The sequence below is a fragment of the Pan paniscus genome, chromosome 3 (assembly GCF_029289425.2).
Source record: "Pan paniscus chromosome 3, NHGRI_mPanPan1-v2.0_pri, whole genome shotgun sequence".
In the NCBI taxonomy this organism is placed as follows: domain Eukaryota; kingdom Metazoa; phylum Chordata; class Mammalia; order Primates; family Hominidae; genus Pan; species Pan paniscus.
The window spans coordinates 141,474,665-141,498,409 of record NC_073252.2 but is presented as its reverse complement, the minus strand read 5'-3'; the positions used below and the strand labels follow the sequence as shown (position 1 = coordinate 141,498,409).

At 38.3% G+C, this 23,745-nt stretch overlaps 1 protein-coding gene across 1 annotated transcript in view; it reads left to right on the top strand.

Moving 5' to 3' along the window:
* Window positions 1-23,745, top strand: part of FREM3 (FRAS1 related extracellular matrix 3) — a 135,300-nt gene that overhangs the window by 86,098 nt on the left and 25,457 nt on the right. The window contains exons 5-6 of the mRNA XM_003820703.5: window positions 832-957; window positions 10,475-10,723. Coding sequence (XP_003820751.4) covers window positions 832-957; window positions 10,475-10,723 — 375 coding nt within the window. The remainder of the gene's footprint in view (window positions 1-831; window positions 958-10,474; window positions 10,724-23,745) is intronic.

The following is a 23,745-nucleotide window of genomic DNA, read 5'->3' as shown; positions in this document are numbered from 1 at the left end:
TTAAATGTGGTTTCATAGATAGTTACTGCAGTTCTCCACTTCACACTATGAGTTGGAACAATCTCCTCTAAAACTTTGTAAACAAACACCTATATTTTAACTGCACAGTGCATGCTTAATAAAAAGCCTTAGAAAACATCTAAAATCTCCCCCCACCAAAGTAGTACACATAATCCCATCAACAAGACATGACCAATATTCATATTGATATTTCAATGAATGTTTTGATTATGTCTAGGTGTATGCACACACACACATACACACACACAAACGTGTGTGCACATATACACAATTCAGTAAATTTCAGCAGTAATATGATCTTTAAAATTGAGGGAAGGACCTGTAGCTTATTTTTCTCAGCATATTAAATGACCAGCACAGTGTCTGCTCAATAAATGTTAAATAAGCAGTTTGTTGAATGAAGCATGAAAACAGTTTTCTTCATTAATGAATTAGATTACTTGATTGTTGAAATATTAAAAAGTAAACAGTAAAAGTAAAGCAAGTACATAAATATGTGATCTCCATTTAGAAGACTTAAAATTTGATCTCAGAAGAAAAAAAAGACATGAAATTGCTGCAAGATTTTTTTTTCCTTTTTAATGCTGGCTGTCCTTTTTAACCTTTCAAAAGAGGTCTCCTAAACCCAATTCCACTGCCTCTCCAGCTCCACTCAGTAATAAATAATGTTTCCCATTCTCACTATATTTAATACAGTTAATCATGTTGGAAAATATAAAAGTCAAAGACTGTACATTTCTGCTCAGGTGTGTTTAAATATCACCGATCAAATCTAAATCTTGGTGAAAAGTCTTCTGCCGTCTTTTCTAGAATCAACAGTTTATATTCCAGAGGCAGAATACAAAATAGAAGAGGACATTGGGGAACTTTTGATTCCAGTAAGACGGTCTGGAGATGCAAGCCAGGAACTAATCGTCATTTGCTCCACACGTCAAGGTATGAGACTCTGTGGGGTCCTGTTCATAGGAATAAGATGATGAGAACAGGACTGTGGTAATGCTGGGAGTACCACAGAGGGTGAGCAAAGCAGAGTTAAGATGCTGGATGCCTGGGCCCCTCATCGTCCATGCCCTGCTGCGAACCCCCTTTGCTGACTCTGTGCAGGTGCCCTACTCCTCTGAGCTGGTCTCCTCAACCAGGGATAACGCTTTATTCAAAATTGGGATTAAAATATCTATTTTAACTACCCCATGAAGGGGCTAGTCAAATGAGACATTTGTGAAAGTCAAATGAGACATCTTGTGTCAAAAGAGTTTATATATGCTAGTCAAAAATTTATAAATTAAAGATTCGTATTTTTAATAGTCAGCATTGCCTCTGGGCAATATTGTAAAATAGTCTGTATATACTACTCAGTTTCTCTTCTCCTCCTCTCTCCCCATCTCACAACCACAGATGCCCCCCAACCATGAGTTCAGGCATCTTCGCACCGAAAACAAGGTTCCATTCTTTTTGACCACTTCTATACAGCCAGATTTAGCTGTCTCATGTCTCATCCCCTCAGGATCATATTCTCTAACATCTTATTAGCAACTACGTAGAAAACAAAAATTATGGAAACAAATGAAGACCACCCAAATGACAACAAGAAAAGGCTATTTAGAGCTCGCTGTAGTATGTCAGCCACCATCACTTTCATGTGGCAGAGACTCGCCCCAACAGGCAGAAGCATGAGAAAGCTTTATAGCGGAAAAAGGAAAGGTATCAGGTATGTCCTGATTGGAAGCTGTTGGCCTGGGAATCTGGAGATTGGCTCAGTAGAAGCAGGCATCCTATATGATTGGTTATGAGGGCATATTTGGCTCTCTGTGGTTGGTCTTAAATTAGAAGTGGGAGCAGAAATTAGGGAAGCTGGCAGTTATTTAGTAAGTCTTGACCATTTGATTGCTGATTGCTACAGAGGTGGTGGCTTGGCTTCCTGGACTAATTGCTGCAGATTGTGGGTCAGAGTTCTCTTTTTATGTATGGTATGGCCATTTTCCATCTGTATATTCAGTCTCTCAAAATCAGTGCTCCTACTTGTTGATATGTCAGCAAGGGAGAATTTATTCCTCCAGCTTTTCTTCCTCTCCCAAACAATGTTTTGTTTTTTTTTTAAATAATACCCCCACAACATTGTTTGTAAACACTGATGGTGCACTAATCATTTAGTAGGGGCAGGCAGTACCTTGGCAGATGGAAACTTTAATAGTAGGGCCTTGAGGTCCCCAGCAAAACACAGCATAAAACTAGTTGCCTCCTTCACTTACCTGTAGTCATGTTTAGTATTTGTGAATTATTAGTAACATACAAAGCATGAGTCTGCTTTCCATTGCACTGTGTATGTAGCTCATGTTCATTTTATTTATGAAAATAAGTAATTGTTAAACATTTACCTTAACATGACTTCCAGAGATGTTTAAATAACCGAATTGAACTTTCATCCTATACATGGGGAGTAGGTGAGGACAAATACCACAATGGCACACGATATGAGTATGAGAAGATTTACAACGTTCACACTTGTAATTCTGTTACTGGCCAGGTTCATTCTGCTTGTGCACAGCAAGACAATCACTGTGGTGACAGGTTTTGCAAAAGAGAAAAAATTTCCTTCACAAGGCTGCCATACAAAGATACAAGAGAATGAATCAAAATTTGGGAGTACTTATGAAATAGAAAGCAGGGTCTTCTAAAGCATGGGGAAAGGTGATTGGCAAGTAGGAAAGGTGAGGTAATTGGGGTTTCTGTGCAAAACTAATCAAGCTACATGGTAATTCATAGGACACATATGCACAAAATGGCAGTGTTAGCATAATCTGAGGTTGGAGCTTTTGGCCCTCTGACATCAAAAGATCAGTCTTTGGGCACTCAAGCAGGCCCAGTTAAAGGTCAGTGGTCTCAACAGCTTGAACTGGACAAGAGCTGCCCCCTAGTTCCTGAAAAACAACTTTAAGCAACGTTATTATAGTGCCCCACAGTCAGAGATGTTATCTATAAGGAAGCTAGTGGGAGTTTAGTTATGCATTGTTTGGCTAAGTGATTTGCTAGTGAGAGTTTTTTGTTGTTGGTTTCTTGGTAGGTTGGGGGAGGATTTTGAGACAGGGTTTCACTCTATCACCCAGGCTGCAGTGCAGTGACTCCATCACAGCTCACTGCAGGATCAAACTCCTGGGCTCAAGCCATCTTTCCACCTCAGCCTCTGGAGTAGCTGGGACTACAGGCACCAACCTGTATGCATGGCTAATTTTTAAAATTTTTTGTAGAGACGAAGTTCTCACTATGTTGCCCAGGCTGGTCTCGAACTCCTGGCTTCAAGTGATTCTCCTGACTTGGCTTCCCAAGGTGCTGGGACTACAGGTGTGTGCCACCGTACTTGGCTGCTAATGGGAGTTTTACCATAAGCCATAAGTAAGCTGTTAAAAGCAAGCAAGGCAGGTTAAGTTTGGCAAACTTAATCAGCTTAGCCCTCAGTTTCAGTTCCACCAAGAGATATGCAAGAGTCAAGATGCTACCTTGCATACAGTGGCTTAGTGTTCCAGGAAGGGCCCCGACCCTGTTATATCCTATTTTTTCTTTTTCTTTTTCTTTTTTTTAACCACAAACATTAAAATACCTTCTTATGTGGGGATCTTGGGGTCAAGGCTCAGGTGTCAAGCAGTCTGAGTTGTGCACCAGCTATGCAGGGAGTTTTCCAGGCATGCCAGCTTTCACATCTGGAAATCATGTGGGAAGTTGGATTACATAAGGGAATCTTATGAGAAGCTAAAGTTAGGTGTAGCCCTCCCACTTGGGGAAGCAGCACTCCTCCATCCTAGCTGACTCCGTGCCAGACACTGAGCCTCGCTATTCATTTGGATGGTCCTTCTGCAGCATAGCTCTTTCCAAGGGATGAACAGACAGACCCTCGGTGAATTTTTCTAGCGTAGCAATTACATATGATCTATTCAACTGGGCTGTTTACCATCTCATCTCTTTCATTCACATCTAAGAGACTTTAGCACCATTGTCTGCTGGACACTTTGGTTGTAGACAGAGAATGTGTCACTAATACCAGAAGAAGCCCAGCTTGAAGCCCAGAACAAAGCATGAGTACACTTTCTACAATAGCTGGTCTGTCCAGCCTCAACCACACCCCCTAGCTCCCACATACTTGCCCATTATTGCAAGACCCAAACTAGAGCCCCAGTGCACCAATGGAAGAAAGAATTAGGCACATCCTTTCAGTGATCAGCTAGCTAAGGAGAAAGGCCTCAAGGAGTACCTCACCTAGCTTGTTTTTTCTCCTCTTCACTTTTTCCTTCCCAAATGTAAAACTAGCTTAAACCCAAGAGTTGCTAACATTATATGGAGCTGGCTATATCTGGTGCTTTCAAGAGGAAATCTTAGTTAAAGAACAGGCAATAAGCCTATCTCTGGATATATAGCCAAACGCAACAAACATGAAGATCTTGAAGATGCATTACAAAGGTTTGTCCTTGTAGTTGGTTTTAAATATCTTAAATTATCTGTTTACTGCCAAATCCTCTGTCTTCCAGGGCAGAGGAGAATTTATTCTTGTTCCTCTTCTCAACCTTGGCACCATTAATGTTTTGAATAACTGTTTATTGTGGGGGCTGTCCCATGCTTTGTAAAATGTTAAGCAGCATCCCTGGTCTCTATATACTAGATGCAAGTATCTAGCATCTAGACGCATCTGCCACCTCCATCTGTGACCCCCAAAAATGTCACCAGACATTGCCAAGTGTCCCCTAGCAGGTAAAATCAGCCCAACTGAAAACTCTTGCTCTATAATGAAATGTTTTAAGCGCAAAGATTCTTTAAGTAAAGACTTGGAAATTAGACATTTCTCGGCATTATTTCATTCTTAAGAAAAATCTCATCCATCTTTTTCTTCTCATTAGTCACTCTCTTGTTAAAAAACTGCCTTATTGGAAGGAACAGCCAATGAATAGCAAACCACAGAACCTAAAACCAAATGAGTAGGTACAGCATTGAATCATCCTGTGGTTTTTGGTCAGGCCCAAGTCAAATATGTTGCGGTTTTTAATGATCTACTCTATCCAGTTAAAAAGAACTGCGTAGTAAACCACAAGCCATGGACCTCGCCCCACTTCTCCGATTGGATTTTTTCTGTGGGTCATCCCCTAAGATGGAGGTAGAAAACAGATGATTCTTTTTTTTTTTTTTTTTTTTTTTTTTTGAGACGGAGTCTCGCTCTGTCGCCCAGGCTGGAGTGCAGTGTCGCCTTCTCGGCTCACTGCAAGCTCCGCCTCCCGGGTTCACGCCATTCTCTGGCCTCAGCCTCCCGTGTAGCTGGGACTACAGGCGCCCACCACCACGCCCGGCTAATTTTCTTTTTTGTATTTTTTTAGTAGAGACGGGGTTTCATAGTGTTAGCCAGGATGGTCTCAATCTTCTGACCTCGTGATCCGTCCGCCTCAGCCTTCCAAAGTGCTGGGATTACAGGTGTGAGCCACCGCGCCCGGCCAAAAGTGGATAATTCTTAAAGGGTTCCAAGCATGTCCAGGTGAAAGACTTTCTTCTTTCTTTCCTTTTAAAAAAGATTCTCTGTGTTGATTTATTTAGTTGTAGATGTGTTCATAGGTTATAGAAGTTATATTTTGCATCTCAGACGGTTTGGGGGGATTATAGTTTTCTGTTCCTGAAGTACAAATCATATGGTTTAAAAGTCCCCTTACTGAAGGTTTTCTGGGCGTAAACTCTCACCATTTTCTGTTTATCAGAACATGTCTTTATTTCAACTCCAGTCTTGAAATTCTAGGTTGGCAGTAATTCTCTCCTAGCATTTTAAAGTTATTATTCCAACATATTCTGGCTTCCATTGTTAAGAACTTTGTTTTTCATCTAAAAGTTGTCTTTGTAGAGATGTTTTTTCTATGCATCTAAAATCTTACATGTATTTGATCTGAATCTGTGAAAGATCTGAGGGCTTCACTTGAAAATGTTTTCCTCCAAGGAAGGTTTGCTTTGCTTATTCCAGGATTCAGAGGGTACTACTGATCCAGACACACTCCTGCTGCCCTGTATCCTCAGGCATAACCATAGCTTCCAAGTCAGCTCTGTGAGGTGCCCTTGCCCAAGGCCTGTCTCCACCTGCAATGGTGATAGTGCACCTGCTCTTGGGGGGATACCACCTTCTGAATGGGAATCCCTTCTATGGGTTATGGGATTTCAGGTTGGGGGAGGGTTTTTATGGTTTGTTTTAGTTATTTTTAATTTCAATTTTGTTTTGTTTGTGGGTTTTTGGGTTTTTTGTTTTTTGTTTTTTTGACACTTGACGATATTCCCTACACTTGACGATATTCCCTATGAGAACAGAAAAGCCAGAATCATTATTTTTTCTAGTTGTTTTTTACTGTACGGGCATCCCAGAATACCTGACTGGCCAATCTGCTGGAAACAAAAGTCCCAAAGTCCCCTCTAGATAGACGCTCCCATGCTGCTCCAGCCGAGCCTTTGCTACCCTCCTCCTCTCTCCTCTGGTTCTCCCACCACCCTTCAATCATCAGCCCTCCTGGGGCATGAAGTGACTTGTGCCTGGGGTCCAAAAGCCTCCTGCTCCAATGAGGTGTTAGCTGCTGCACTTTAAAGACGGTGATTGCTTGTCTTGCTGTCCTACTAAAATGTACATATTAAAAGAAAATTGTGTGTTTAAAAGAATTTATAATCAACTAAACAAACAACCAAAGACAATGTGAGAAAGTAAAAAGTGCCCCAGGCTGACTATCAGGAGATGGGTCTTTGACTCCTTGGATATCATGGGGCATTCTCTGCCTCAATTTTCTCATTGATAAAACGCCCTGGCCACCTCATAAAGTAACCAAACAACATAATATAATGATTTAATTACCCTTTAGTGTAGTTCCTTAATAGGACTTTCTCTCTGATTTTAACATTTATGATTTTTGTAAAGCAAGTGTAATATGTAGCCACAGAGACTGAGCCATAAATACTCTTTTGTAAATAAGTTATTAATTTTTAAAGTAACTTCACAAATTCTCAGGCTGCCAGTGAGGTGAGGGAGGCCTGGACAGGGGCAATCGATGCCATCATCATCATGGATAGAGTGGTATGCTGGATCCAGCTAGTAACTGCTCCTGAAAGCTGATTCTGTGCACCTCTTCCCTACTCTATGCTCAGTGACTTCACATTGATAGTTGAAGTTGGCTACGATGGGAATATTAATACAACAAAAATCAGCAAAGTTTGCAAATCAGCTTTTGCGTGCCTTGTTTGGAGAGCACATCACCATGCTAAGGGAGGGAACTCCTAGGTTAACATGAAATGAATCTTTGGTTCTAACCCTTAATTTTGGAGAACTAAACCCATACCCATTAAAACTGTCATTCATCATGCCTCATAATCTACCTCTGCAAACAATGAATCTTTAATATTTCTCACAAAGATGCTATGCTGTACCACTGGTCAAGCCACCCAAACAAGGCTTGAGACCCGATAAGTGTCTTTGATACCAGCCTGGAAATCATAAATTTATACTCCTTGAAGCCTCTTCACTGTAAAATACGGGATATGTACAGACAATCGCCAGGGACCTTATCTTTTATCTCAGAATATATTTGATGTTTTCAGAACAGAATTTTTCCAAGTCCTGAGGATTCTTAACTTGTTGCAGATAAAATATTGTTTGTTTTTTACTTAAATGAATGTCAGTATTCACATTCTTAACTATTGAATATAACTGCTCAAAGAGTTGCCCAAAGTAAATTTTCTAGAATCCTAAAAGGAATGTTCCATTTAGATCAACTGAATTTTTTTATTAAATACAATTCACTTAGACAACTTTTTTCACCAACTCTTGTTTAAAAATCTGGCTAAAACATATTGTCTTGATTTCTGCTTTAGAAGAGTTCAATCGCCAAATGATTTTCAAGAAGTATTATATTTCAGTCTTTCATTTAACCCAGAAATCAACCTACTTGAATGTCATATCTATGTCAACCAGTGGATTGGTCAAATATAAAAAAAAATTAAACAGAAAAAGAAAAAATCTCAATTGCTTTTGTTTCATGAACTACAAATAAATCATTATTTGAATATTCATTAGGTGACATATATTGAGAAAGAGGTTTAATACAGATAGTTATATTTAGTGAAGATAGTGTTAGTTACTATGCGAGCCTAGTGTCTACAGTATCTGCTTTTGGCATTCATCCTGAGGAGTTAACATGCAGTTTCTGACAAGGTTCTTTGTCATATAGCCTGTCATACCAACATAATGCACACTTGATGGCTAGGCAAAATTGAGAACTGTGTTCTCCAAAGGTATAGTTCTGTTTAAACATCTGGCTCTTTAAAAAGACATTCCAAAAGTTGTATGCTATTTAATCAGATTGTTGCAAGAGCTTAAGACCTTTTTTCCTTTGTCTGTGTGCCAGGAACACAGAAAGTCTCCCTGACAGTGTTTCATCTCATCTTGAGAGCCTTTCTATATTGCTAGCCACTTATCTCTTTCCCCATTTAACTGGAGAGTGCCTGTCTTAGGCATTCAGTGATAGCACTATGTCTCACATCCCAAGAGCCAGCCTATCCTGGTTGACTTGAGCGTGGAGACCTTTTTCATGCATAGGTTTCCCCAGAGAAGGAATCTCATGAGATAATAAGGTTTCAAAGCATAGACCGCCACTGAAACTCAGCTAGCTTCCCCACCAAGTGATAGTTCCCCTTGTGCCTGTCCATTTTGATCAGTTTCTGCCCTCTGCCCTAGCAAACACATTTTATTCTCATCAACTCTCCAGGTCTAACAATTTTTATGATTCCAGAATAACGAAACAGTCAATTTGTTATTTCCGAATAATTCTAAAATTTTTGTTCTTTCAAAAAAACCATTCTGAAACACTTTGTGAGTCAGTGCCCTTCCGAGCAAAACATCTGAAGTCAGTTGGAGCCCACTATCATTTTTTAGCAACTTAGATCTATACAAGCAACATGCAGTGATGGACACCAACTTGTACGGATGTTTAGATGACAGTGGGCATTGGTGTCATCTTGCATATGTGCATGTACCATAGCTGTAAGCAAGAAAGACTCTTACAAGACTGGAGCATCCAGTCCAGAATCTCACTGTCATCTCCTCATTGCTTCTTATTAAAGTGAGGTATGGTGGGAAATATTTATACTTTTCAAAAACTTCTTATCTGGTATAATAGGTTATTATTTCATAGTCTTTGTTCTGCCTAAATCTGGTCTGCCTAAATCATTTAAATTACAATGAATACTGTTCAGTCTTTTAGCCCTAAACCTATGTGTTGCTGTTTTAAAACTGCAAAAATGCATCAGAACCTCGCAATCCTACTCTTAAGTATTTATTCTAGAAAAAAAATTATTGGGTTGGTGCAAAAGTAATTGTGGTTATTGCTATTAAAAGTAATGGGAAAACCGCAATTGCTTTTGCACCAACCTATACATACCCACTCAAAGACTCGTACTTGAATATTCATAGAAGCATTACTCACAATTGCCAAGAACTAGAAATAACCCAAATTATCAACCAGTAAATAGATAAACAAACTGTGGTATAGCCACACAATGGGAAACAATAGTCAGCAATAAAAGGGAAAACATATCATGGTACATGGATGAATCTCAAAAGCATTGTGCTAAATGAAAGAATCAAAACATATGCTTCATTTGTATGAAATTTCTCATAAAGGCAAATAAATCTATAATGATGCAAAAGCAGATTTGTGATTTCCAAGGCCTGGGAGACAGGGAAGGAGATGGATTGCAAGAAACACAAGTCAAGTTTTGTGGATGGATAAAAACGTTTTATGATTGTGGTGGTGGTCACATGATTATATGCATTTGTCAAAACTCTTCAAACTGTGCATTTACATTGGTAAATCTTAATGTAAGTAAACTATTAAAATAACATTTAAAACACACTGAATCTAAGCTGAAATCCTCTAATCAATCCTGCACTCCTTGTAAAATAAGATATAATTTTCTGGCTATATTATGGTGTCATACAAAGAACTCTAGTTGGGGTGTGTGATGATCAGATTACATAGATGCTGCTCACAGCTATGCCACTGTGGGTAGAGCAGTAGCAGGAAAAAACTCGATACTATTTTCATGCTGTGGATTCTCTAGTCCTAATTTTACTACACCTCAGTTTTCTCATCTGTAATATGAAATAATTGAGCTAAGCCAGCCCTAGCATCCTGTGATCTTGTTTATTTAGCCCCTAATATAAACAAAACTTATTCAATATACTCTATTTAAAAATCACTAAATCTAGATCATGTCAAAATACCAGAGTCTATTCCAAAAGCCTTCTTCTTACAGTATTAATATTTGTGAGCATAAGAAGTAAGTGTGTTGTATCATTCAGATAGCTATTATCTAAAAATACGTTAAAGAAAACAGACAGGCTTCTTGTTTGGAATTCCATTTCTTCTTAACCTCCCTGTTCCTTCTCATATTTCTGTAGGTTCTGCCACAGGCACGATTTCTTCCACAGTGTTATTCTCTGATTACATCTCACGTCCAGAAGACCACACCAGCATCCTCCACTTTGACAAGAACGAGACACAGAAGACCTGCCGGGTCCTGATCATTGATGACTCCCTTTATGAAGAGGAGGAATCCTTCAGCGTTTCACTTAGGCTGCCAGTGGGAGGACAGCTGGGAGCCAGATTCCCCACCACTAAGGTGACTATTCTGGCTGATCGTTATGATGGTAAGTCCATTTGTTGCTTCCCAACCTTTGGCAATAGCTTCCTTCTCATAATTTCCTCCAACAGTTGAAAGGCAAATGTAGCTTAAATTATCTTTTAAAAGAATATTTGATGTTCTTTTATCTCCAAAAACTGTGAGTAGCTCTTCAAATACATAGACATCACCAACACCAATGACAAAACAGCCATGCGAGTAGATTAAATATTTGGGTACGACTTTACTTGACACAAGAAAAAGCACAGCCCAAGGAGGTGACTTAAGACTTAGAAGGAAGCCAGGGAGAGGACCTAAGTCAAGTATCTAATTACCCAACCAGGACTACCCCCAAGAGGACCTTCATCTTAGCAGCACAAGGATCATCCCTCACAGTTAGTGTGTGAGTTGTCAAGCGGCACAAGGATAAGATGGAGCCCAGTGTGTCAGCATCTGGACCTCTTTTTATGGTTACCTAGCAGGGCGTTTGCCTCCAGTCCCTGGGGATCCCAGCTGAAATTTAGCCAGAAAAGAGAGGGGCGCCTTATTCCTAAACACCAACTCCCCTCCCAGACACGACACAAAGTATCAAGCCCAGTATGATTTTCCTAGGTCTCACCTGCCCTTCTATAAGGAGCACTTTTAACAGAAAATGGTAATAAAGACAGGGCCAGGATCAGACTGTTTTATTACTACTCTCAAATTAGTGTGACTGCTTCATCTCTCAACCATGCTTCTGTCAGGATTTGAGTGGCTGCGAGTTGCTAAGCTCAGACCTAAGAAGGGTTAGACTGAGCTGTTATTAAGGACCCAAAATTATTGTGACTGCTTTATGGATGCACCACAAAGCTTACATTAAACTGAGAGCTGTGCCAAGAGATAAACACAGATTTGTAAAGTCTGAACAGTTTATACTCTCCAGGTAGATATGGTAAATTTATCGTATACTATCATGTTCTGTTTAAAATTATGTCTTCATAACAACCATAGAACAAGAGAAAATATGAGTGAGATTAAAGGCGGTCTTCTGTTTGTTTGTTGTTTAATCTCCTACATGGCTTTACTTGGGAATATTTCACCCTGTGGACCAGATCTCTGAAATTTTCAGTAGACTACTTTTGCTCCATTAAAAATAAAAAAGAATTTTCTAGGACTAATTTCAGTTCCAAAACACATCTTTACAAGTATCAAGAGCTAAGAATAAGGACAGGCCCTGAGATCCATGCTTTCTTCATCGTGTACTTTTCTTTTCAAAAATTTCTTCATTGGAATTAAAACAAAGATTGTTTTTCTTAAAATAATTTGAGTAAATTTTCAATATATTCCTTTATGGAAATGTATAATTGTATATATTTTCTGTTAAACCAAAGAGATAGGAGGAAGTGTCCAATAGGAAAATTAGCCTTGATTTTCCAGTTTCATTCGAAAGAAGTTGTTTTGAAAAGAGAAACACTACTCATGTTATCTTATAAAAAGTATCTGCTGTTTTCCCAACAGAAGAGAAGTAGAATCTGAGTAAATTTGTCTGGTTGAGACATCTGAAAAATCCCTACGTGGTCAAGTCTAGTTGATTAATATGGAGAGCAAATTGAGAAATGAGGACACTCTGAAAGACAAAAAATGATGACATGGCATTATGTGGTTTTTGAAGCCTGCTTGAAATATTAGAATTTTTTTTAATTACAGGGCTATGATTAGGATATTGAAGCAACTATTTCTTACCAAGAGGTTAGGAAAGATTTACCCACACCGAGTGCTACAGACCAAGAAGGTGTTAACCAGGCATAGTGAGAAGGGAGAAAGGGAAAGTTGTGGAACTGGAGACTTTTTTTTTACATTTTCTACATAGTCCACTTCACAGTATATCCTTCTTTTTATAATCAATGCTTACTTTTCCATGATAATGAAGAATTAATATGAAAAGTTGAAATTTGTAAACACATAGCTTCAAATTCCTTTTCCCTTCACTACCACACCTTTTCTTATAGCCAGAAAGATTGGCGTCAGAACAGTCTTCGTTATTCTTCTCTACTGGAGCTAGTAATAGGTCTAGGTACACAACGAAAGAAATGGGAGAGAAAAGGAAGAGAATCAAAAGTGGAACAACAGAGTCAGCAAAGCTTGTGCTGGGGGTCTGGAGACTTGGATTCTAAGCCTGAGACACACTCTCTCTGGGTAACCTTGGCTAGGTCAAGCTATCTGTGGTTCTGTTTCCCAATCATGAAATAAGGGGATTGATTGGGTTGTCTCTAGGAACCCTTTCCCTCCATAATTCTATGATTCTTAAGTCATTCTAAGAAAAAGGCATTAGTTAATAAACACCACCCATACACAAAAATGATGCATCCTGTAGGCTGAGTTTTTCCATTAAAATTTTGTCATGAACTTAGAAAAATATATGTCAAAGTTTTGCTCTAAACAAGCCAGGTAAAAAAGAGAGTTAATTAGTGAAGCAAGAACTTGAATGGTCTTGTGTTTTAAGCTATCTATTTTGTCTTTTATTTTTCCAAGGCCTACCCCTGTTTGACTCATGCTATTCTTTCCAACATAAGTGCCAGAAGACATATAACTGGAGTGATATGTCTATACCCTGGACATGCTCTAACATTTTTTGAGCACATACTGAGTTACATTTTGATAAGCAAGTGCATTATATAATTTTACCCAGATAATTAGAAGGAAATTTCTTTTAAAACTATCCTGAAATTTTTAAGCAAACATGAAGAATGAAGTTGTCTGACCTTCAATTATTCTATCTCTTCTTCCTCAATAAGATGTATGTTTTCTGCAAGCTCTTTACCTAACAATTAGAATAGGCTCAAACACCAGAGCTTACCTGAAAACTACAAAAGCTAGAGACAGGCATAAAGCACCCAACAGATATTAGATCTAAACAAGCAATTTAATGGGATTCAGGTGCCATTATATGACTTTGTTGGTATGCTCAGAACTGAGGTGACTCTGGGGACCACCTTACAAAAGAATGAGAGAGCTTCTTAACCAAAATATTAGTGTTTGTATGTATAATAACAAGCAAATGGCTGTCAAAAAAGCAGACATTCAAGTCCTTTGGTCATTAACGTAGGCTGAATAATGGACCCCAAAGATATCCACATTCTAACCACCAAAATTGCGAATGTGTTACTTTACCTGGCAAAACGGACTTTTCAGGTCTGATTAAGTTAAGGCTGTTGAGATGGGGCGATTATCCTGAGTTACCTAAGTGGGCCCAGAATAATCAGCAGGGTCCCTATAAGAGAGATGCAAGAGGATCACAGAGAAAAAGGGGAGCTGATGACTGAAACCAGAGGTTGGAGTGATGCACTTTGAAGCTGGAGGAAAGGGCCACAAGCCGAGGAATGCAGGCAGCCTCTAGAAGCTAGAAAAGGCAAGGAGATGGATTTCCTCCTGAAGCCTCCAGTTAGAACACAGCCCTGGCAACACCCTTTATTTTAGTTAGACTTCTGACTTGTAGAACTGTAATAGAATAAATTTGTGTTGTTTTAAGCCACTAAATTTGTGGTAATTTATTACAGCAACAAAAGGAAACTAATACCATCAGTATTGTTTCTGGAGGAAACGTCTATATGAGAAACCAATTTATAATTAGAAAATTTAGTGACTGGTGTGGAAATGAAATGAAAAGATGATCTCTTCTTGTCTTTAAGCAAATACAGCCTTCTCTGCTACACTCATAATCCTACAAGAGTATTGAACATTTGAGTGTAAGTCAAGGATTCTCAACCTAACTCTTAATCATTGAGTTCCCCCTTCTGACTGCATGCCCTTTTCCTAAATCTTCAATTCCTCTTCTAGTAACACTGTGAACCAACTACAGAGCAAGGTAAAAAGTGATTAAGGCAAGAAGGGCTCAGATGAAGGACAAAGGGAATCAAGAAAAGGCAGAGATTCCTTCTAGCTGGAGGAGCTCAAGAAAAAAAGTACTATTAAAAAGTACCATTTGTGCTGTGTCTGGATGGGTAGGTGGAACTTGAGGATAGAGAAAGGAAGGACAGTAGCATTTCAGCTAGAGGAAACAGCCTGAGCAAAGTCATAAATGAGGAGATATCCAGAATGTGATTCAAGACTGTGCAGGAATGACATAGGCCAATTCTTTTATTCAATGGGATTGCGAATTAGCCTCATGCTTTACATTTATGAAGAACTACTCATTTATTAATGTATTCGTTCCAAAAGCATTTGTTGAGCCCCTACCATGTGTCAGGAACTCTGCTAAGCATAGAGGATACAGCAGTGAAGAATACAACCATTATATAATCAAGGGGAGAACACTATTCTGGAGTTTTCCTAGAGACTAAATAAAGGATATTAATAATAACTTTCAGCCATTGCAACTCAGGTTCAAACTTAAGAAAATTTTTCTGGTAAAGTTCTAGCTATCAAAATATACTGCAGAGAGATATTTTTTGGAATACTTTTAAGAAGAGAATATGCAATATAGTATTACCTAAGTTGTTTGTATGTAAGTCTTGCTAAGGACAAGAAATACATTAAAAAAATCCTTCTAGATTCATAGAAGCATGAAATCTTAGAAATAAAACGGGACCTAGAGATCATGTGGTTCAGCCTCCTCATTGTTGAAGCTAAATGTACTAAGTGGTTTGTCCAGTTTGCCCAGTCAGTTAAAGCCCAGATTTCTGCCTCTGAGTCCGTAACTCTTTCGTACTCTACTACGATCCTTCAGTGATATGGTTCTAGGATGCATTTACCCCTAAGAAATAACCAAATCTTCCATAGATAAATATTTTCTTCCTTTTAAAGTTCCTAATTGCAGTGATACTGGTGGCCATCTAGTGTTTCCGATAACGAAAAGCTACCTTCATGTTCAAAACCCACAGGAAATCACCAGTCACCAAAGTTTAACCCCATTGTTAATTTAAAAGGGTTGCAACTTTCTTCAAGTGTTTGCCAAAAAAAAAAGTTACTATATTCCATAATATAGTAATCTCACACGTACCATATAGCAAGCAAACCCCTTGAAGAACATGTTTTCATATGCACATAGCCAAAAAGTAGATAATTTGGAGCAGATGCCAGCCCTTTGATGTTGGCTGTCTCCACACAGGTGAACAACAGGATTTTGTAATGCACCTTGATCCTGTTTAAATACTGTGGGCTCTGTAGCATTGTCTCATTTTATGTGGAGACCTGCTGACTGTATGCAAACAACTGAACAAAGAATCCAATTGTTCACCAGTAAAAATTTTGAAGAAAGAGATGCAAACAGCATGCTACTTAATAAGTGAACAAAAAACTGAAATAAAAGGGGCTGGCACATTTTGCCAGTCATCTCATAGGCTGAGCAAATGTCTGTGTAGAAATGAACAATGGCCACAAGGGAAAAAAGAACCATGAGCCAATATAAGTAACCTACCCAAGAAAACATCTGAGTACGCTTGACTTTTCAGAAAAATAGAAATGGCATTAAATTACCACTTTGTTTATGAAGTAGTAAGTAAATAAAGATTATAAGATAATAAAAGGAGACTTTTTGCTCACTTATAAAGTAGTAAATTGTTTGCCTCTCAGTATTTGGAGTTAAGTGGTAGGAAATTGAATTGATAGTGTCTTTATTGGCTGCACATGAAAGTCAGAGGGAGGAAGAGAATAAAGAATGTAAATGGCTTTCTTTATAATCACCACTTTCTTAATTAATCCAGTGCATATCCTGGCAAACCACTTTGGCTACATTTTTCTCCCTCTTTGACTCTGTTGTTTATATTTCAAATAATAAAATTACATCTGCGAATCATAGTGGCCACTGAAACAATAGAATAAAACTAATTAAATTCCAAAAATGAAACCAAAGCACTTGAATTTTGTTAGTGCCACAGCATTGTATGAATAACAAAGCCATCAGGTGAACAATAAAGTTAGTAAGATGAGCTAAATTGTACTTAACTGTAAGAGTAGTTATTTATACAGGAGTACGTAAAAACAAGTAAAAGTCTTAATATCTATTTCTTGAAGAAATAGTATACCCTTGAGCCCTGCCATATTCCTACTTAATTTTTACTTAAAATTTGGTAGTTTTAAATCCTCTAATGTTCATAAGAGAACTTGAGAAAATTTCCAATATTAAATATAAAAAGGAAGGAAAAATACAAAGAAAGGAAGAAAATTACACAAAATCCAGTACACGACCCAATTGTTAATTTACAGTGTTGTTTGAAATGGTCTTAGTAGACTCTTAACAGGTAGATAATTCATTCAAGAGACATTCACAGTGACATGCCACTTGCTTAGTACAGGACTACAAAGTCTACCCTTGCCTTCTATCCTACCCAATTTGATCTTTAATTAGATTATCCTTGAATGAATTAAGCCTTTTTAATGGAGGAAAAAAATTATGCACAGAAATAATGATGGAAGATTCATAGTTCAGTGCAAACAATCAACAATCTGAATTGCTACATACTTATCTGAGCAAGTCATTATTTATAATTACTGGATTGTGGGAACTTGCATTCAGATTCTGTAACATTTATTGAGGATCAAGCACATTGCTAAGCTTAAAATGTAATGCTAGAATCCACATACATGGTCATCTGTGTGATTTGTTCATGAAGTCACACTAAAATATTATTTAATTTAATAAGGAGGCAAGTTCCCAAGTTTTGGCTTCTAGTTACCTTTCAGGAGCTTCCTAAGTGTTTTGATTGTGCTCTTGAATTCTCAGCACCCCTGAGATTTGAGATCTGCCCTTATTTTTATCACTTAAGATATTAATAATTAATGAAAAAAATATAACTTTTAAGTATTTTATTAGTATCCTGAATATGTTCACCTAAAAGGAAGAAGCTGAGGCAAAATTAATATAGAGTTTATCTGAGCCAAGGTTGAGGACTGCAGCCTGGGACAACGTCCAGGTTGCCTTGGAGAGTGCTCCAGAGAGTGAAGAAGAGGTTTAAGTTTTTAGAGAAAAAGGAACAAATCAGGAGATGGAGTGTCTTAGTCCTTTTGCATTGCTATAAAAGAGTCCTGAGGCTAGGTAATTTATAAAGAAAAAAGATTTATTTGGGCCATGGTTCTGTGGGCTGTACAGGAAACATGGTGCCAGCATCTGCTTCTGGTGAGGGCCTCAAGAAGGTCCACTCCTGGCAGAAGGGGAAGGGGAGCTGCCATGTGCAGATCACATGGCAAGAGAGAAGCAACAGAGAGGGGAGGAAGTGCCAGGCTCTTTAAACAATCAGATCATGTGGGTACTCATACAGCAAGAACTCACTCATTACTTTGAGGATGGCACCAAGATGTTCATGAGAGATCCAACCCCCTGACCCAAACACTTTCCACCTGGCCTCACCTCCAACACTGGGGATCACATTTCAATAAGAGATTTGGAAGGAACAATATCCAAACTGTATCAGAAGGCAATTACAAAAAGTGGTTTGTCAGGAATTCGCATTGGTTTACAGAAATAACATTGGTTAGTGGTTGGCTATACACTGTTTAATTACAGGGGGTATGACATTTTATGGCTGCTCGGCATGAGTTAGTCTAGAGTCCCCACGGCAAGTCACTTCAACAAGTATATTATTTAGGTCAAGAGGGAGTGGGATGTGACAGGTGTTACATTTTAAATGCCTCTCTGGGCTGGATAATTTAAAGGGACTTGCATTTCTCAGATAAAAAGGTTTTTTTTTTCTTTCTCATATAGATAATACACAAATTATTTCCAAATCAACATATTTACATTAAGTTGTTCCTTTATCTGGCACTCCTCATCTCAGAAACATGTCATTCTACTGAGGCTACAGAATGTATTAAATTGATCAACTATGTCTAAAGAGCAGACCGCATTTGGCATTTCACACGTGAGGTCATCACAATCAGAGACAACTGGGAGAAAAGAAATGAGACAAACAATAACAGTTGATTGCCACTGGTTTTTATCCCAGAAATCTGAGAAAATGTATCAAAATCATTTTAAGGTTAGATATTCATAAGATGATGTACATTACACAATCTCTTTACAAAGCCAAGTGATGCAACACTCTTTTTAGATTTCTAAAACCACCTAGATGTCTTCCAGCCATGTAGAAGCAGTTCCTTGGCTCATCACTGCAGTCCATGGCCTGTCAGAGTCAGAGGTCTAGAAGCTCAATTTTGTCTGTGGGCACAGAGACAGGATGCAGACCCACAAGAGACATGATATATGTGCCAAAATGACAAATTATAAATTACAGTGAAAATCAAAGTCAAAGAAAACTGAAAATCAGAGTCCTCTGGTTAATAGATTCTCTCCTTAAAGGAGGCTCTACTGGGCAACCACTTCATAAGCAGGAAACTGATGATAATGGGATCTGAGAAATCCCATCAAGCCAATAACAGCCATCTCCATCCTGGGCAAAATAACTGCTGACGGTCCTGAAGACTCAGCATCCAAGGTCAGAATACCTTTTGTCTTAAGATAGCTAGAAACAGGCAACCCATTTTTCCTTCTTTTGGCTGCTTGCTCTTCTCTAGGTTTCATGCAGAGCTAACTTCAGCTAACGCCATTTTCCTTTAAATACAGGACAAAACAGTTGGCCGTGCTGCAGATGTAACCATGCTAACCTAGCCTGACTCTACTGAAGTTACATTTGGTCACATTCCTTTAAGCCCAAGCTTGACTCTACTGAGTGCCCTAAAACAGCTCAATCTCCAGAGTTAATGATATTTAACTCTGACAGAATCTCCTGTCAGAGTTAATGATATTTCAGAGCAGGTATTGGTTTGTAAAATTCTGAGGTGTGACTTCCTCCCATCTTCATGTCCCCCATGGGGCACTCATTTGGCAGCTGTAGTGTATGACTTTTTTGTGAGATACTTCTGCTTTAGTCCCTACCCTACAGATATTCACATTTTGCCACTCGTGACTCTAATGATCCCTTTGAATGGTATCATTTTATTTTGGCCTTGAGGAAACAACCACAAGGATTATTAGTGCACTTCCCACGTAATTGTATCTTTTTTAGAATAATGACATGAAATGATAATTCTGTTAATTTGAGTTTCTAAGCATTAGCCAACTGTCAAATTCCTGTGTGTGGTGTGTCTCCAGCAGTAGTTTAGTCGTCATTTCAGTCAGAAATAAAACATGTGTCCTTCAAAATTGACTATTTGAGAAAATATTGGGAAAAGCACACATTCATTTCCCAGGGTTAGGATTTTACATATAGTTTACTAGTTTAGGCACATGTTAGATACCAATAACGCTTCCTTTTTAGGAGAGTCAAATACATCATCTTGTAACGAAAGCATGTTTTCATTTAGGCCAAATGATGACACAATATCTAGCAACCTAAAGATATACCCAAGTTGCTCAAGGGCAAGCTTTTTTTTTTCCAGATGGAGCTGAGGAATTTTATTCTATTTTGCTGGACTCCAGGAAATGTTTGCTTCCTTAAGCAGAGATTGAATATTCCCCTGTCAAATGGATCACCTGAAGAAATACTTTTATAAGGACAACTATCATGGAGTAAGACAAAGAAAAGAAAAAGTATAGGAGCAACCACAGACTAAGATTACCCCAGGCCAGGGACGACAGACTCCCTGGCCCACACTGCCAAGACAGCCATTATAAAAACATCAGCTCCATGAGAGTGGAGGCCACAGTATCTGCCTAATAAATGTTTGCTGAGTGAATGAATGGCAACTTTACATTTATTCACCTGGCTTTAGAACCTAACTTCCACTGGCCCTGTATCAAGGGCAAGATAAAATTGAGAACACTTGTTAATCTGAAAAATGTGTCTGTTCTATATATAAGCACTTTATACTATCTCCACTCAACTAGTAAAGACTTTCTTTCAATTTTTAGTACGTGATTTGAAAACTCTAGTAACCTGCCACAAAAAGAAATGTCCAGTTTCACAGAGGGTTATATATTTTGTCCTGAGGCAGTAGGATTTGGAAAACTTGCGTAAAATTTCCCTATAAATATTACCAGCTAGTTTAGTATCTTTGTCATTAAATGCGCATCTAACAGAATGTTGACAGATTTAAGAAAACATTGTAAGGAAAAATTGTGCATAAACAAAGTGTCATTTTGGTGAAATCAGCATATTCAACTTTTTGAAAATGTGGTTATGGACCAAGATAAACTTCAACACATAAAAGTTTTTAAAATGTGAAAGACATATATTGCTATGCTGTAAAAACCCAGGAAACTGTTCAGAAGAAATAGTATCATTATGCTTTCTAGGGCTAGTCATATTATAAAACAAGTGCTGTAAGCTTTAAAAGTATCACAATTTTAATTTTGGATCTTATTTTTTAGTTTAAAGTTAACGAAAGGAAATATTTTAGAGGCCATTACCCAACATCTCAAAAAAAAAAAAAAAGACTTTAGAAACAGAAAGGAGAAAAGAGCATTCCCAGAATGAAGTGACTAGTGATCACCCTTGCTTGCAATAGAATTCCCAGAATGAAGTGACTAGTGATCACCTTTGCTTGCAATAGAAATGATAGCACTGATAGAAAGTTCTCAGGCAGAGATGTTGGCTGTGCATGGTCTTTTCAGCCTCCATGATATCTTAAGTTCTTCTGCATTTAGTAAACAAGATATTTAATCACATACAGCCATATTTGTTAGTTATGTTACATTTATTTTAGGTTTTATGCTGAATCTTAAAGAAAATGGATTACATTCTCCTAGCCATTATAAGATCTTTTTATGAAGTTTCACAACTTTTATATTTGAAGGTAACCTTGGGAGAAGTAGACCTAGGATTATTTTACTGTTAGACACATTATGCTGACAGCATATTATAGTTTAAATGGCAACTGCAGAGTTCAAAACAACTTTTTTATTTTTTATATAGAAAACACACAAGGTTAAGGTCTAAATTAATGCATTTGTCATTTCTTTTTTTTATTTCAACAGGGTTTTGGGGAAGAGGTGGTGTTTGGTTACATAAATAAGTTCTTTAGAGGTGATTTTTGAGATTTTGGTGCACCTGTTGCCCGAACAGTGTACATTCTACCTAATGTGTAGTCTTTTATCCCTCACCTACCTCCCAGCCTTTTTCCTGAGTCCCCAAAGCCCATTGTATCCTCAAAGTCCTCATGGTTTAGCTCCCACTTATAAGTGAGAACAAAATGATGTTTAGTTTTCCATTCCTGAGTTACTTCACTTAGAATAATGGTCTCCAATTCCATCCAGGTTGCTACAAATGCCATTATTTTGTTCCTTTTTATGCTAGCCACTGTCAGATTTAATAAGACCACTACAACCAGTTGGAAAGATTAAGGGCTTCTTTAAAAATTCCTATGCCTCTGCTCCAGGGCACAGACAATTCTCCAGCTCATGCTGGATGCCAGCATGACTCAGAAAATGTGAAGACCAACCACTAGATTTTTAAGTAGCTCCCTAAGTTATATTTCTGTCTTCAGATGAGGTGCTTCTGAGCCCACAGTCCAGGGCCAAAGTCTTCCATCCTACATTTCATGTGTGGAGAGCTGGTCTTATGCCAGGAATTCTTTTTCCACATCCTGCACTAGTATCAACAAGACCCTGGTCTCCACTCTTAGGACTTGATATTTCCCTGGAGGCTAGAATGTATGTACCCCTGAATCTAGCCCTGCTGCCCAAGAATAGACCCTTTCCCTCATCCTCTATTTTTCCTACTCTGGATTTCCCCATTCTTTTGTTCTAGCCTAGTGTTTCTTTGCCAGAGGTGACACTTAAATTACTACATTCTTTGGACACCATGCCTTGCCAAGTGGCTGAATCTCCACTGGTAGGTCTGACATGATTCAAGTCAGATCTGTTTCTACCTCCACACCTTCTACCATAATCCTCTAATATCCACCTCAATAAATTATAAGGACAACATCCCAATGCAGAAATGTCTTCTGCATCACAGAATCATTAAGACCAGAAGGAACCTCAAAGGTCATCTAGTTCAACCTCTTCATTTTACAAATGAGGAAAGCAAGGCCCAGAGAGTTAAAGTGACTTTCCCAAGTTTCCATATTGAGTCAAGGCAAGAACAATCTGAGGAGCCTATTATTTCTGGATTCTGGGTTCAGTGCTCTTTCTCTAATATCGTGTCCCTTAGTCAGAGAGGCTAGTTATTTTTCTTTGTTCTGAAAAATCCTATTGACCCAGAGTTTGCTACTTAAAATAAAGCCAAATTTATGGTTAAATAACTTTAATTAACAGAATGCCCTTTCTTATTCTGATCCAAAATTCTTTTGTAAAAATCAGCTTTCTGAACAAGATGGCAGAAGACCCTCCTACACTTTTCTTCCCTCTACAGACATACTGACTCAAGAGCAAAATACTAACATTCTCTTTATCAGAAATCCAAAAACCAGCTGTAAGGCTCCCATATCCAGGCTGAGTACAAAACCAGCTACAGTCATGTGTCACTTAATGAGAGCAATATGTTCTGAGAAATGGATCTCTTAAGGAAATTTCAATGTTGTACAAATATCATAGAGTATACTTACACAAACCTGGATGGTATAGCCTACTATGCACATAGGCTATATGGTATAACCTATTACTCCTAGGCTACACATCTGTACAGCATGTTACTGTACTGAATACTGTAGGCAACTGGGACACAATGGTAAGTATTTGTGTATCTAAAATAGAAAAGGTATAATAAAAATACAGTATTATGATCATATGGGACAACCATTTTATATATATGGTCAACCATTGAGCAAAACATCATTATGCTTATACATAAAAACTTGTAGGAGAGTTCAAGACACCCTCTTGTCCAAAGCCCCTAGCACAGTGCCATAAAACTGGGAGCTCCAAGCTTTTCTTTGAGGAAGGAGGAGAAGAGAAGCACCATATATCTAATGCCTTGACTTTTCTGGGGCATGCACAGAACACTGGCTTCTGTGTCACCTGTCACTGAGCACTAACAATCTCACATACTATAGATGTCCAGAAGCTATTACTGAGAACAAAACTAGAGTTCATAATAGCAAGCTAGCATATGCCACAGCTGCAACCTTCAGCTCAGTGCAAAGTGAGTGGACGGGGAAAAGAAAACAGCTCCAAGCTGATATTACAGCTTGTACCTG